The sequence below is a fragment of the Botryllus schlosseri genome, chromosome 5 (assembly GCF_051294905.1).
Source record: "Botryllus schlosseri isolate E-star chromosome 5, Bs_hap1, whole genome shotgun sequence".
Classification (NCBI taxonomy): Eukaryota; Metazoa; Chordata; class Ascidiacea; order Stolidobranchia; family Styelidae; genus Botryllus; species Botryllus schlosseri.
This window is the reverse complement of record NC_137240.1, coordinates 16127873-16142158: the sequence shown is the minus strand read 5'-3', so window position 1 is coordinate 16142158 and position 14286 is coordinate 16127873. Positions and strand designations below refer to the sequence as shown.

The following is a 14286-nucleotide window of genomic DNA, read 5'->3' as shown; positions in this document are numbered from 1 at the left end:
ATCACACTTTCTTGGGCGATAATTGAGGCCTAGAGTAAACGGCGAATAAAGTATGCCGCAGGCACAGCATGATTTGGGGACAGGTGGATCGTGTCCACAGTGGATTTTGGTATCTTTTGATTTCGTCATGAAAGCTATGTATTGCCGAAATCGCATTGATGTTGGGTTCTCTAATCGCAAGGTCTACTTCAATCTCATGGGCGAGAGGTCGTCTGTCTTTTTCTTACGGTCGCTCGGCCTCCCTGAACGAAGGTGCTGACCCTTTTTTACGTAATTGACATTCAGAGGTGTGTTGCGCGAAACATTTCCAATTCAGAAAATGGATCACGACCATAAGGAGGTTGGAAACCATTTCCAATCAAATCATAGCCCTGACCTATAAACTAGTGCAAACACGAACCTAATCTTAGACTTGACCTAACCCAATCCAACTACCAACTACCAACATGTCCCAAATCTAACTAATCAGCCTACCTCAACCCAACTTAACCGTCAGCTCAACCTATATACCTAACCCCTGACCCCTCTGGAAATAACGTAGCCTCTAAATCTGTTCTTCATCATGCGCAATGCACAATTGCACATACTTGAAAAACCGTGCTCGTAAGTCTTGACAGTAAGTGCAGAGAGAAAGAGCGAAGGACTCACCTTACATTTCTGTCACTGGGGTATACGACTTTACCATAAATAACTGATGGGTGGTACAAAACTTGAATGCAGATTTTATAACTACGTTCACATTAACGTTTGACAGTTCTTCGTGTAAATAAGCGTTAATATGGACGTACTTTCGAAATAATTCACCATACCAAACCCGCCCCATAAACTATAGCCTGCTAATCATCGTAAATGCGCAAACACTAAAGATTGCAATAGCGCTTATCAAGTAGCCTTCAAAATAACCGAATGGCAGTTATCCTGGTAGAACTAGCTAGGGTTGTGTTTAAAACAAAAATCAATTTAAAACAAACATGCTTAAAACAAGGCCATTGTTTAAAACATGTTTTCATTATTTTTTGTTTTGTTTTTGTATGCCATGACGTCACAAGTGAAAATATAGGTAAAATATAGTTCCTTTGACGAAATAGGCTTCCAACCTCAGTCATATACGGACCAAAAATATCTTTAATCAGGACTACTTCGTCTTGCAGGATTTTTACGGTCGGCGTCATCATCATCAGAACATTGATTCCGTACCAATGATCTATAATTCTATATCTACGTACTTTAACTGTTGAACCGACTATTTCGAGGGTTTCAACCATCCCATTTCGTATACGTCGGCTATATCGGGTGGTAATTGTCGTCCGGGGGCTCATGCAACATGTTTGTGGAAAGTATTTACACAATTATGGCATAATTATACAACTTAAAAAAGTCTTTGTTTAAAATGCAACCCTATAGGTAGAACAGTGGTTCTCAAACTTGCGTGAAAATACGAAACGGTCTTCTGGCAAATTTTTCAGATTGGCTCGAGTGGCTCAGATATAATAATCACAGAACAACACTTTGATGTTTATAGTATCAGGTTTATAGTTTAGTGGCAGGTTCAGCAGATCGTTTGCTACCGACTCGGATGTTTAGTTCGTTTTTAGACAACGCGATCATAATATCGTGAATCACATTCAATTCCACGAAAAACGTGGTCTTGCATCCCCGCGAGTTGATTAGACCAACCTCTGAGAGGCTTCGTTTCCAGCTCCTAGTTCTTCTACGAGTTATTTCATCAATTCCATAGATCAGATTCACAAACACACACTACCTCATCGTTGCCAACTTTTATTACGCGATTTACTAAAAAGCGAGAATAAATGAAGGCGCACATAAGACTTATCGATTTACTTTCTCCCTGGTTTTATTGTTATCTCTTCACAATTAACGTGTAAAACATGATATTTTCGGAAGTCGGGTAATAATGGTCATTACTCGGACTACATTGGAATCGCTGATACTTATACCTGTCCAAACTGAAGAAAAATACTTATCGAGAGACGTACTTGATTCCAAATTGGCATTTTGTCACGTGGAGAATTATTTTCGTCCTCGGGTCACATTTGTAACTTAGGGATGAATTGCAAAGTTATGACTATTCGGATTCGGTAATCGGTACCGGACATTCGATGTATGCACACAGTCCACAGTGCAAGATGTTAATATCGGCAGCTTCGGCAATCATGCGGCGTGTCCTGCGTGCACTATTCACAGTATTGAAGTTGAATTTAAAATACATAATGGCACCGCACAATGGACAATTTAAAGCATTATCGATATAAAATTCTGACAAATGCAAATGGGACCACAAGGACAGATAACAGTTCGTTTTGACAGTTGAGTCAGCGTCGGGTCTCAGTCAGAGAACTCAACAGCGTCATTAACTCGTCATCCGGGCTAAGTCTGTTGTGATTATATTGACTGTTTCAGATTCACTTCGTTTTTTTATCCGTGTTTTATTTTACGTCCATATTTCCAGCGTTTGAAGCTCCCTCCGCCGGAAATCCTTCGTTTGGGAGTCTCCAATGCATAGACATCGTCAAAAAACTGGGCCTCAACCCGGTAAAACTCTCCGTCCAGTCGATATTTCCTGGCAAAACGATTAATCATAATGCATATCTCAAATATTCATTGAATTGAACCATATGACTCACTGCGTGAGAATTCGAGTTATGATTTCGATGTCGATTCCTATTTCTCGGGCCTTTGCTACGTAGCAGGGTTGTAACCAAGTCACAAGGTTCCGAGTCACAAGTCAATCTCACTTTTATATTTTTGACTCGAGTCAAGTCGAGTCATTTTCAATTCCCACCGAGTCAAGTCCGAGTCCAAGTCAGCGAACAGAGGATCGAGTCCGAGTCATGGTATTATGACTCGAGTCCGAGTCCAAGTCATTGTGTTGACTGCTCAGTTTCCAGTTAAAGTCTTCCTAAACCCACTTTTTTAACTATGTTTGGTGATATTGAATGGTTCGCATTTATAATATATCAATTTTCCTCACTTTTAGCAGTTTCTGGTCGCATTTTCAAGCACCAGTACCAACAAACGAAATCCCAATAGTGTGTTGGCTTCGAAATTACAATGACATGTCGGTCTTCGCCGTCTGAATCTCGAGTCAATGACTTGCTTCGAGTCATGCGCAATGACTCGAGTCCAAGTCGAGTCAATACACAGATTGACTCGAGTCGAGTCGAGTCATTTCCGAATTTTAAGAACATGACTCGAGTCGAGTCGAGTCATCCGAAAATCGTGACTTGAGTCTGACTCGAGTCGAGTCATGACTCGAGTCATTACAACCCTGCTACGTAGTCTAGCTGCGTGATAGCTGCTTGCACCGCCGTTGCTACATCACTATTTCCAGAACGCGATTGGGCAATAGGTGCTACGTTAGGGTTTTGCGATGCTACTTGTTGAATATATGACGTCGCTTTAGTGTTTCGTACATATTCACACCTTAAAGTGGACGAGGAAAACGACATTTAGTTTATGGCGGAAATAATCGAAGTTGCTTCTTGGATACTTACGATGGAAACCATTCCGCATGTTCGTAATTGGAGTCCAAACTTTGAAGACCTCTGTTGCAGTACCAACATTTAACGCGGTAACGTTCGCTGATGGAGCACCATCCCGCATTTGCGAGTTCTTCGAGCGCAGCGCGGTGACGCTCTGTCAGCCAACAGACACCCCGTCTGTTGTCGAAAGTATTATTACGGGCTGCTAATGATCTCATATGTGGATTCAAAGGATTTAGACAGGTTTTCCTATCTTCTCTTTGTCCATTTGGATGCGATGATAATCTTTGTGGTTGTGAAATTGCTCCTTGAGAGATCGCTGAGTTGGCTGGTATGGGTAAGATCGGGTCGCGTGGCCGGAAGCACCCAGTAAGAAATTCTTTGAATAAACCTAACAGAATAGGATGTCGCTGTAAATATCGTAAATTTAATAATATTGACTTACCTCTTGACGTTTGCATAGGTATATTCTGTGTTTCGCGCATGTCCGCCAAGTCACATGTAGATTTGTGCCATCTTCTGTCTTCAGGATTATCGCCGATCATCCAATTCTCAATTGCTGATCCGCAACTGCAAGATTGCTTAGTTACCATAAACAAGTAAAGGTGTTCGCCAAGAGCAAGAGTCGGCAACCTACGGCCCGCGGGCCGGATCCGGCCAGCGACATAATAATTAGTTATCACAAGAATACGGCCCGCCGCTTCATAATGAGTTTCAATCTGCAGTGCAGCGCTGCATGAAAAAATGTGGCATTGCTACTATATAATAGTAGCCTACATCGTATTAGTCTATTGTTACGCCATAAAACGAAGGTGGTTGAAGTAGGAGATGGAGATGGACTAGATCACTGATCCAGTGCTTATCAATCGGGTGTATCTCGCAACCGAATGTGTTCCATGCTTTTTTAAAGGGTTAATCACTCTAACGGGGTGTGACAATAAAGGTGTTCTTCCTTTGCTTCAAAAACGCTTGGAGCATCTCAGACGCAATGACGGAATCTCAAATTATTCAATTATAGATAACTAGCCTCCGTATGTTAGTTAGCCTGTCTATAGTTTGATTTTCCAGAAGGCATTGTGTGCCAAGACAAAAATACCTGAGTAGTGTTTTGGCCACAATGGTGAAAACTGTTAATATGGTTTTTGTTTCATCAACTGAATCAGTTACGCCAGATATTACTAGAAGCAGAGAATCAATATGGCGATGTCATGTAGGCCTATATCTGTCATGTTCGCTCATTGAGTCGAGCAGCTATGCTTACAAGAGTGTATGAACTGAGAAATGAAATAGCAACTTTCCTCGAAAATACAAATATCGCCGACTCATAATCTTGTAACCGAAAATGGGTATCTCATCTTGCTTTCCTGGTACATTTAACGTCACATCTGAACAAATTGAACTTGCAACTTCAGGGGGAAAACAACTACATACATGAGATGTTGAGGCGCATTTAAAACAAATCTGTGACTCCGGAAATGGCAACAGTACAAAGAAAATTATGCTCACTTTCCTATACTGGAGGAGAGAAAACCTAGTACCAACACTACATTTGTAACTGCGATACGAAATTTAACTACTGAATATTCACCCGCTTTTCCGACATTCCTTCTCTACAAAATGAATTCTGACTATTCAGTATTCTGTTTAATGTGGACGCCAATACCATTGCCTGAAAATTTCAAATGGGCCTTTCTGAAATGCGATGCAGTTGAATTGAATGACAAATTTCATACAAAGAGCATATCGCTGCATGACTTTGACAAAGAGTACGTTCTTGAAATTGGTCTTTATCCCAGCTTGACCAGCAATGCAAAAGAAATTGCATCGATTTTTGGAAGCACGTACGCATGTGAACAATAGTTTTGAACAATGAAATTCACGAAGAGCAAGCTAAGATCACGTATTTCGAACGTCCCTTTTGAATAGGGTCTGATTCTTGGTTCATCTGACTTGTTACCAGAAGTTGAAAACCTTTCACAAAGCAAGCTGCGTCAATTGTCACAATTATTCTGTGTCGTTGTAGTGTAAATACATGTGTCTTCTGATTGGTATGATTGAGAATGCAGCAATGTAGGATAATATACCGAAGTGAGCGTAAAATATTGTACTAAGAAAAAATCCGGCCCGCCAAAAGGTTGTACACCCGAAATTTGGCCCGCGACTAGCAAAAGGTTGCCGACCCCTGGCCAAGAGTGTAATAGTATAGTATAACTGCTTTGACAATTTATTATGATTTCCTTCATCTGTAACTGTGTAATCTTGCGATATAGCACTAATTGTATTTTTGGCGTATCATTGGGTAAATCGACAACCTTAGGTTTACTGCTTTATAAAGAGACCACAGTTTCCCAATCTCCAATTAGGCGTGGTAGCGAAATCATGAATTGAACTTTGAAAGCAATTGAAAATCACGATTCTAATTGAGCTTCCATGCATTCATTAACGCACTATCATACGTCCACACGAAACGTTAACTCAGCAACTTGATATTTCACAATCATACCTGAAACATTTTGCTTTGTCCCTGTACCCAACGTAGTAAAATCCTGCGGCTGCCAAATCTGTTGGTTGCGCGGTTGAGTTCTTTGGGAAGCATTGGAAAGTTGCAAGTCGATATTCTTCTCTTCGTACATCGCCTTATGCAATTCAAAAGACTTTGTAACGCACGTAATAACGCCGCCAAGTTACGTATAGTTCAGCAGATTCCCATAAATGATTTTACCACGACTTCAACTTGTATCGCAATAGCTTCTCATTTTGAGTCTTGAACCAACTGTATGAACCATTATGCGCTATATTCAGATGCATTTCGGGGTAGACTTCAACATGAGATTCTGCTACTTATTCGAGCATCGTTTGCGGCTCTCTATTGCAATTCCACTTAATATGGATTGCTTTCGCTCACGCTAAGACATTCCATCTTTTACACGAAAAGATTTGGCACCATACGACAACTTGATTACAGTCAATGACTACTTCAACGAGCTCTTACAAGTTCTTACTTTAGACATGCTGTACAGCAGGGGTGGGCAACATACGGCCCGCGGGCCGGATCCGGCCCGCGAAAGGATTTTGTCCGGCCCGCGGACTGTTTTCCGTCTTATATGATAATGTGGCCCGCGGCCTTAGTCTGCTGAGATTCCCCACAACTTGCTTACTAGGTCCAATTTTAGTGACTGAATGTTATTATATATACGGGTATGCGCAGGGTGCGAGAGTGGAGCCTACGCGTAAGTTCGTCGAAGCGAGAAAGCTTACATTATCGGCATTTACGATGTACTCAACCCTAATGTCGTTTGTGGTAATCATGGTGTTTGTCGACTACACTGGTCATTTACACCTGGCTGATATTTCTTATTTTTGATTCCGTAACTGCCGACATGTAGCACGGCAGACTTCTAGGCTTTTGTAAGATACCGCTTATGCCAGGGGTTGCTAACTCAAAACGGGCCACTATTCAAATTTCGCAGAGGACGCAGGCCGCATGAATTCAATATCGAGATTAATTAGGTCATACAGTTGAACAACCACGCTATCTCGTCACCTACTGAACCCTAATGAATTATTTTTTTGTAAATTTGGGGTACTGGACTTATCGAACGTCTTGAAATCTTAATTAAGGATTGCACCGTGTGTTGATTGATCAGAGAGAACCAGACATGGTGACGCCTGCATTCTCAAATCCACATTGTCTTCGTCATTATCGGCTAAAAATGGCGGTGAAGTGACGTTGCAGTCGTTAAAATACATTCATTAAATACGATTTATTCCTTGTATATGTGGATAAATGGGCGAATAAATCGATTCAGCAATCCGGCCCGCCAAGTACTCAATTTTCCTATATCCGGCCCGCGGACTGGAGAAGTTGCCCGCCCCTGCTGTACAGTGTACTACATACCTGGAGGAATGTACAGTTTGTACACGCTGACTTGTTCAGAAGGATCTCTTTCTTCACTGCAAAAAGCTCCGTCATATACAATATCAGCCATTTTTTACCATACCGAATTATTCTACTGTTCTATATGATCCCTTCATCTTACTCTAGTACAGTTTCAAAAGTTCAATCTCAGTCACCGCTGCTAGAATCGAGCTTATATATATGTACCCATTGCACAGTTGAGTCAATACATGATAAAATGTTTCAGTGTTTTCTGAATCTCTCGGGCACCGGCCAAGGGACAAAGCGAAATGCTACAGGCAATGTTCCCTCTAATTTTTCACGAGTCTGAGCAACCAGGCCAACTCACTGCGCAGGCGTTTGGACAACAGTGCGCAACCAGGCCCCCATAGGATGATAACCGAAGATCTGGGGGGCGAAGCCCCCCAGACCCCCCTTGGGCTCTGCGCTTTTTGCCGGTACTTATCGTCTATATTGGGTGCCCGTTTAGTGGTTATTTCGCGTAAACGCGCTAAGCGCGAAATTTTTTTATAATTCATGATTGAATCGGTCAATATGATCTGGAATTGTATATATATTCCTATCAATTTGGGTATAGGCCTAATGGCTTCGTTACATGCCCATTTCTCTAAATCATCCGTATATACTTTTTGTTATTGGGGATCGGGTATCCAATCACCAGGCGCGATTTTTTTTTTGGAAAAATTCCAAAAAAATACATCATGATTTATGTTGATTCGCGAAATAATTTTTGACCCCCCTTCGGCCCCTCCAATTGGGGAGTTTGGGGTGCGGCAGTTACGGTCCTGAGTAAATCTTACGCAATGTTTATGCCTCGCGGAGAAGACTATTCGTTAGTTTCTCGCAGATCAACTTCGAGCTAGCCCAACTTTGTTAAACCATGTTATTTTGCCATTCCCAGAAAATAATGCGCTATTGAAGTGATATCAGTATCGCTCACGCGTACGAGACCATACTAGAAAAAAATCTCTTTCGTGAGGTGCACTTTGCACGTGATTGCAAATCCTCATTTCTTCACGGAGCGCAATATTTACCTTTGCGGGCCGCACTCGTAACTCGGTTTCACACTTCAGTGATAACACTATTTGCACCTTGCAATGTTCCTTCTAATTTTTCACGAGTCTGCGCGGTCCCTTGGACAACAGTGCGCAACGACTGAAAAGAACATCACTTTGAATTTTTTGTGCGCAGCTGAAATTTTCTGTACGCAGAGACCGTTTCAGCACTGCGCATTTGCGCACGTGCGCAGCTTAGAGGGAACATTGGCTACAGGTACGATTGTGAATGATGGCCTTCACGCTGATTCCTGCTTCTCAGTTGGCCCCTTGGTAAAAATATTTGCACACCCCAGCTCTAAACCCCTAATTAAACTCCTATTAGGTGCATACATAAACTAATGAAGTGGGGCTTGCAGGAAAAGGGCAATCGCAGTTCGGCCGCTTTATATAGCAAGTTTTATCCGTTTCAGCCTTGAAGTGTATGCCTATAATGAGTAGGCTATGGTATCTATCAATTATTGTACAAAGTATATATAACCTGTATTGCGATGTATAATGCAAATATAACAAACAAAACATGACTTTTCCAAATGAAATGTATGGTACATTTCAAATGTTACATTGTAATGAACTTGAGCATTGACCAATGAATGGTTAATTGCCGAAGTTAATTTAGATTTATCTAATAACGCGGACTTTCGAATGCACAATACCTGGTTTTTAAGTAGAGTTGATCCCGAAATAACCAATAGCCAAATGAGTAAACATCATTCATATACATAGTACCCAAACCCCTTTATATCGATGGGAGCTTGTGTAACCGAATATGTACGCAGCGCACTCTTATTAGGGAATGCCACCGGTAGAAATAATAACTGTCATGTGGACAGAAGTCCCCTGATACGCTTTCGTCAATGCAGTGCAGATATTATTTATGAATTTTGCGTCAGGGATATCTAGAGTTCTAGATGGCCTGTTTGCGCTTGTTTACTGTTTACTTGATCGCACTACGTGCGCAAGTACTCGTAATAACAACGGTTCTCTCGAATTCGCGACATGAAGCGACGGGTCACCCGCCTATATATAAAGTCAATCGACGATCAGCGAGGTGTAACTATTGAACCGAAATAGAGGACAGTTGCAGAGTAACACCGTAACGAAGCATGATAAAACGTCGTGAAATCACATCAGACGGAAATTTTCAGAACGGGAATAGAGACCCGCCCGGACAAGTGAGCGTGTATATACCTCCAGGTATGGTTTGTTCATACTAGAATTTGACTGGGATATAGTTCATGCTTCGGAAAATGCCACAAATCAATTGCAGAGACTAAGTAACTGAACGTCATAACTGCCTATGTCGAAGTGGAGGTGGCCTCCCGACCATTTCATGCAAGCATGTCACAAGTAACTTTAGTACCCCGAAAAGTAGATACGCATGAACTAAGCATGAGAATTTGGAATTTCACTCAATGCGTAGTAAAGTAACAGCATCGTACCTTGACAGGTGACTCACGGCGAGAGAAATATAGACTCGCAACATTCCAAAGCTTCCCAAACAACTCAGTAATGCGACCTACAGAAATGGCAGCAGCAGGCTTTTATTACAGTGGATACAAAGATAGAGTGAAATGTTTCAGGTAAGATTCTCCAAAAAGTGAGCGCTTACTTTATAGTCACTAAGTCAAGTACACGGATAAAAACAGTATTATTGTAGATCAGCGATTCCCAGCCTTTTTTATGGTCCCGACTTTATCTCCGTTTTAAAAATGTTCCACAACCCAGTTCGAAGTTTTGTGACCTGATTACTAGAAGAGGGTCAGCAGTTTCGCCAAGACCTATCCGGGAACCTTAGAAAAGGTCGGTACCTTCGCGATACCCATAGGTTGGAAACCACTTTTGTGGTCAAACTATTTGAAGCGCCTGAATGATCGCCAGTAAACACCTAAAAGCTATTAGTAAACAATCACTTTTGCTGATCCGCAGCTGTGGAGGAGCAATAGAAAATTGGATGATCGGCGATAATCCAGAAGACAGAAGATGGCACAAACCAACATGTGACTTAGCGAACATGACCGACACACAGAATATACCGATGCAAAATTCGAGCGGTAAGTCCATATTCGCATGGAAGTATTGATTCATGATAATAGATAATTACGTTAACAGGTATATTCAAGAAATTTCTCAACGAGTATCACAAACCACACGATCCAATCATACCGTCATCTGCAAACTCATCAAGGTCCCAACGGAATCCACTGCCACAGTCACATGAAACTACGCTGACACCACCACGAAACAGCTCTAATTTAACGCCGCAAGCTGTGGAAGACCAACGAAATTGCCCGAATCCCCTGAACGCACACATGAGATCGCTGGCATCACGAATATGTACTTTCAACAACAGACGCGGAATCCGTTGGCCATCAGAGCGACTCCGCGCGACACCAGAAGAACTGGCAAATGCGGGCTTGTTCTACATCGGCGAGAGAGACCGCGTTAAATGTTGGTATTGCAATGGTGGTCTTCAGAACTGGGATTACAATGACGATCCGTGGGTTGAACACGCGAAATGGTTCCCATCGTACGTATTCCAGACTCAACTGTGGAGATTTTCGCGCTTTACTAAGCCTTGTTTGTTTTACGCTGCGTAGGTGTGAATATGTGCGAAACAGCAAAGGGATATCATTCATTGAGCGAGTAGCATCGCAATATCCTAACGTTGTACCTGCTGCACACTCGCACTCTCGAAATAGTGACGTAACAAGGAAAGTGCAGGAAGCCATGACGCAATTGGATTACGTAAGAAGTGCCAAAGAAATGGGAATCAGCATCGAAACTATAACTGAAATCCTCACACAGTAAGCGAAAAGGTGCATTTGGAGCCTTATATCGCAATAACGCTCGGACTAATCATAATCGTAGAAAATACCGACAAGACGGAGAATTTTACCGAGAAGAGGGCCAGTTTTTGGACGCTGTGTTTGCGAATGAGAATCTACCGAGTGAAGGATCGTCGTCCGAGACAACTTCTAACGCTGGAAATATCGAGGTACAAGAGAATGCCGATGAAAACGAAGTGAATCCAAAAGGGCCATTCGTTTCACAACAGTCGGCAATGCCACTGCACCAGCAAGCTGTTGAATCACCAAGCACGGACGATGAATTAGTTTCGCAGCTGCGTTCTCTGGCCGAGACTCGATTCTGCAGGATGTGTAAAAAAGAAGTTAGCAATATTGTTATCATTCCTTGCGGTCACATATGCACCTGCCAGAGCTGCATTGATCATGTTACAAATTGCCCCTTGTGCGGCTGTAAGAAAACGGAAACAATAAGAACATACAGAGCGTAACGTTCATCAGTTGACGATTTTACCCGATTCCCTATAATAGTCATATCATCTAGCTTCCAAGCTTACAATTAAATTATTATTCCAAATATATTTTTATGCAGTAGTTGTTTTGTACTATTCATGTTTCAGAAATGCTTATTTAAGAACCCGATTTTATCTTAAATACCTCACTTAACTTTCGACTGTTTGCAATTTCGTCGTCTTGCATGATATTTTTTTGTATACAAGATTTAAACGAAACATCGGTCAACCTTTGAAGCGAATACTGTCTATATATGATTTGTGTAGCAGGTTAGAAAAATCATGTATGTATGTATTTGAATATGTATAAGTAGCACAATCGACTATAATAAGAGAAATCGTCGCATATATATAGGCTGTGCAGTGTGCATTGCGTAAATTCGACAATATATTTTCTTTGGATTATCCAGCGCACATTTCTGATCTATGCAAAGCATGGGAGATTCATTTCACTCTTGATATTTTATTGAATTCTGATTAGTTCTAACCATCATTGACATCTTTTTTCTGAGCAATTTGTATGTATTTCTACAATGTATCTTCACGTTCCGCAATGCTTTTATATCTGTATCAAAATGCCTACGCTATAGATCTCACTATATGCAACACTATTATTCGGTATATACGCTTGGCTTATTGTTTGTATTGACATATTTTGTTGAATCTTGTACCGGGGTCTACGATAGCGTAGGCTCTGGTAGGCCCCGCTTGTACACAACACAGATATACCGTCATTGATCTCTCTGCAAAGTTTATTCTACGAACTTTCACCTGGCTCTTATTATACATTCACATTGTTTTGTCGAGATGTCGTATATTATGATGTATATTATGTTGATGCATTATCTTCAGTATCCTTCTTTTTATGAAATCAATCACCAATTTCAATGATCCTGGGTTACGTGAGTCATGAGCTAAGATTTGGGCCATGCTATAAATGTTACGTATACGTTACACAATACCACATTGGTTTTGACTCCCTTCGTACCAACCATGCTGTAGCATATCGGCCTGCTAACAAAATCATAGCTGATGAATTTGCGTCAAGATTGTCCCTTTTGAAATCCTTTTTTGCAACAAACACGGTCGTAATATATCATATCCATCAATTCATTTTGCGTGCCATGAAAAATCATCTCTCGTGCCAGGGGTTGCCGACCCTTGCTCTTAGACAAACACTAACGCTAATATAATTTCGATCTAACGAACCTCACCTATTCCGACACAAAATGAAAACGTTATTATTTGAGAACGTGTTGGCAACTTTTTTAAAGCTTCCGGCAGCTTCTAGATACTCAGAACTTATCTAGTATGATTTTTTATTCTGTTTGTAGGAATTTTATATTGCAACTTTTTTCATTAATTTATATTTTCATGCAACTTAAAATATTGCGCAAAATGTAAAGGAGGGATTTATAAAAACATGGTATAAAACTTTTTCTATGGTATGGTTCTATTCTCTTTCATTTGCATAACGAAGAGCTATTATGTGATGGATTCGTTAGTTTCCCAAGTCACAGACGCCCAGGCGGGACCGCCAAAAATTACAATGTCACTGGTTCACGTTTTTTCAGCCAATAGATTTTGTTAAAGTAGCCTACACCAAATTTTGCTGGAATGTGTTGGGTCAAGTTCGCAGATCTAGGGCTTTTGGGTGTGGTATTTGGCTTGTTTTTGGGAGAGGGGTGCATTGGTTATAGCTATGCATTTGAGCTTTTGGGGGGAAATTATTTCCTCATTGTGTTGTTTTCATGCTGAATACCGGCGGTCTCGCCAAGCCATCCGAGAAATGCTAAAGTACCGAATAGGACAGCTCTGCAGTAGCTGACAGCGAAATGCCGACATGTTGCCGTTGGTATCAAATCTAAAGAACATAAAAGTGTATGCGTGATCGATTGAATAGCGAAGAAAAAACAAGCAGACAGCCCGCAAATCTTAAACTGTTATATTATACAAAGTAACCCTTGAGCATCTCATAAAAAATTATAAATGCAACTTTTTACTGCAACTCTTGTTAAAATTAAGTGCAACTTCTCGCAATTTTACTGTATATAAAAACTTGCCTAAATGCAAATCAGTATTACTTCTGCTTTCCCTTTCAGACACCAGTTCAGAAATGCGAGGCTTCGCCTTGTAAAGTGTCATAGTGTTCGGTCGGAACGCAACAGCGAGATATCAATTGCGTAACTGCTGATGAGATTATTAATGTGGGAGATCGAATTGACATTTCAGAATGACGGGGATTCGGTGGTGGTATTGGAATTATTAGTTTCCTTCGGACTAGTACAGAATAAAGTTAATATGCGTTCAGCTTCTGATATCTGTCTATAATGATTCTCGAGGAAACCTCCCCGATAGCTCAGACATTTTGCAATGTTTTTTTTTTCAAGATGCTTATAAATAGCGCAGTTAGAGAAGCGTTTAGTCACGAGGGTCGAGTTTGAGAGTCACTGTGTTAAATAGTGATCCGGTAACCTCCAGCCCTGATTA

The 14286-nt window shown here is 41.2% G+C and overlaps 2 protein-coding genes across 2 annotated transcripts; one reads left to right on the top strand and one right to left on the bottom strand.

Annotated features, from left to right (window-relative positions):
• Positions 1–1763: 1763 nt before the first annotated feature.
• Positions 1764–7754, bottom strand: LOC145439225 (E3 ubiquitin-protein ligase XIAP-like). Its single transcript, XM_080316729.1, has 5 exons — positions 7402–7754; positions 6007–6139; positions 3949–4073; positions 3516–3894; positions 1764–2581 (listed from the first exon to the last, which is right to left on the bottom strand). The coding sequence occupies exons 1-5, from the start codon at positions 7490–7492 to the stop codon at positions 2437–2439; spliced, it is 873 nt and encodes a 290-aa protein (XP_080172855.1). The 5' UTR covers positions 7493–7754; the 3' UTR covers positions 1764–2436.
• Positions 7755–9515: 1761 nt separating this feature from the next.
• LOC145439220 (putative inhibitor of apoptosis) lies at positions 9516–13879 on the top strand. Its single transcript, XM_080316718.1, has 6 exons — positions 9516–9674; positions 9928–10060; positions 10407–10531; positions 10590–11007; positions 11078–11284; positions 11349–13879. The coding sequence occupies exons 1-6, from the start codon at positions 9584–9586 to the stop codon at positions 11773–11775; spliced, it is 1401 nt and encodes a 466-aa protein (XP_080172844.1). The 5' UTR covers positions 9516–9583; the 3' UTR covers positions 11776–13879.
• Positions 13880–14286: the final 407 nt, after the last annotated feature.

Coding starts and splice junctions, on each gene's coding strand:
- LOC145439225 (XM_080316729.1), bottom strand. CDS start 7,492: ATGGCTGATATTGTATATGACGGAGCTTTTTGCAGTGAAGAAAGAGAT. Junction 4,074..6,006: donor GACAAAGCAAAATGTTTCAG/GTATGATTGTGA, acceptor GCAATCTTGCAG/TTGCGGATCAGCAATTGAGA. Junction 2,582..3,515: donor CATGCGGAATGGTTTCCATC/GTAAGTATCCAA, acceptor TCGTTTTGCCAG/GAAATATCGACTGGACGGAG.
- LOC145439220 (XM_080316718.1), top strand. CDS start 9,584: ATGATAAAACGTCGTGAAATCACATCAGACGGAAATTTTCAGAACGGG. Junction 9,675..9,927: donor GAGCGTGTATATACCTCCAG/GTATGGTTTGTT, acceptor GTACCTTGACAG/GTGACTCACGGCGAGAGAAA. Junction 11,285..11,348: donor ATAACTGAAATCCTCACACA/GTAAGCGAAAAG, acceptor TCATAATCGTAG/AAAATACCGACAAGACGGAG.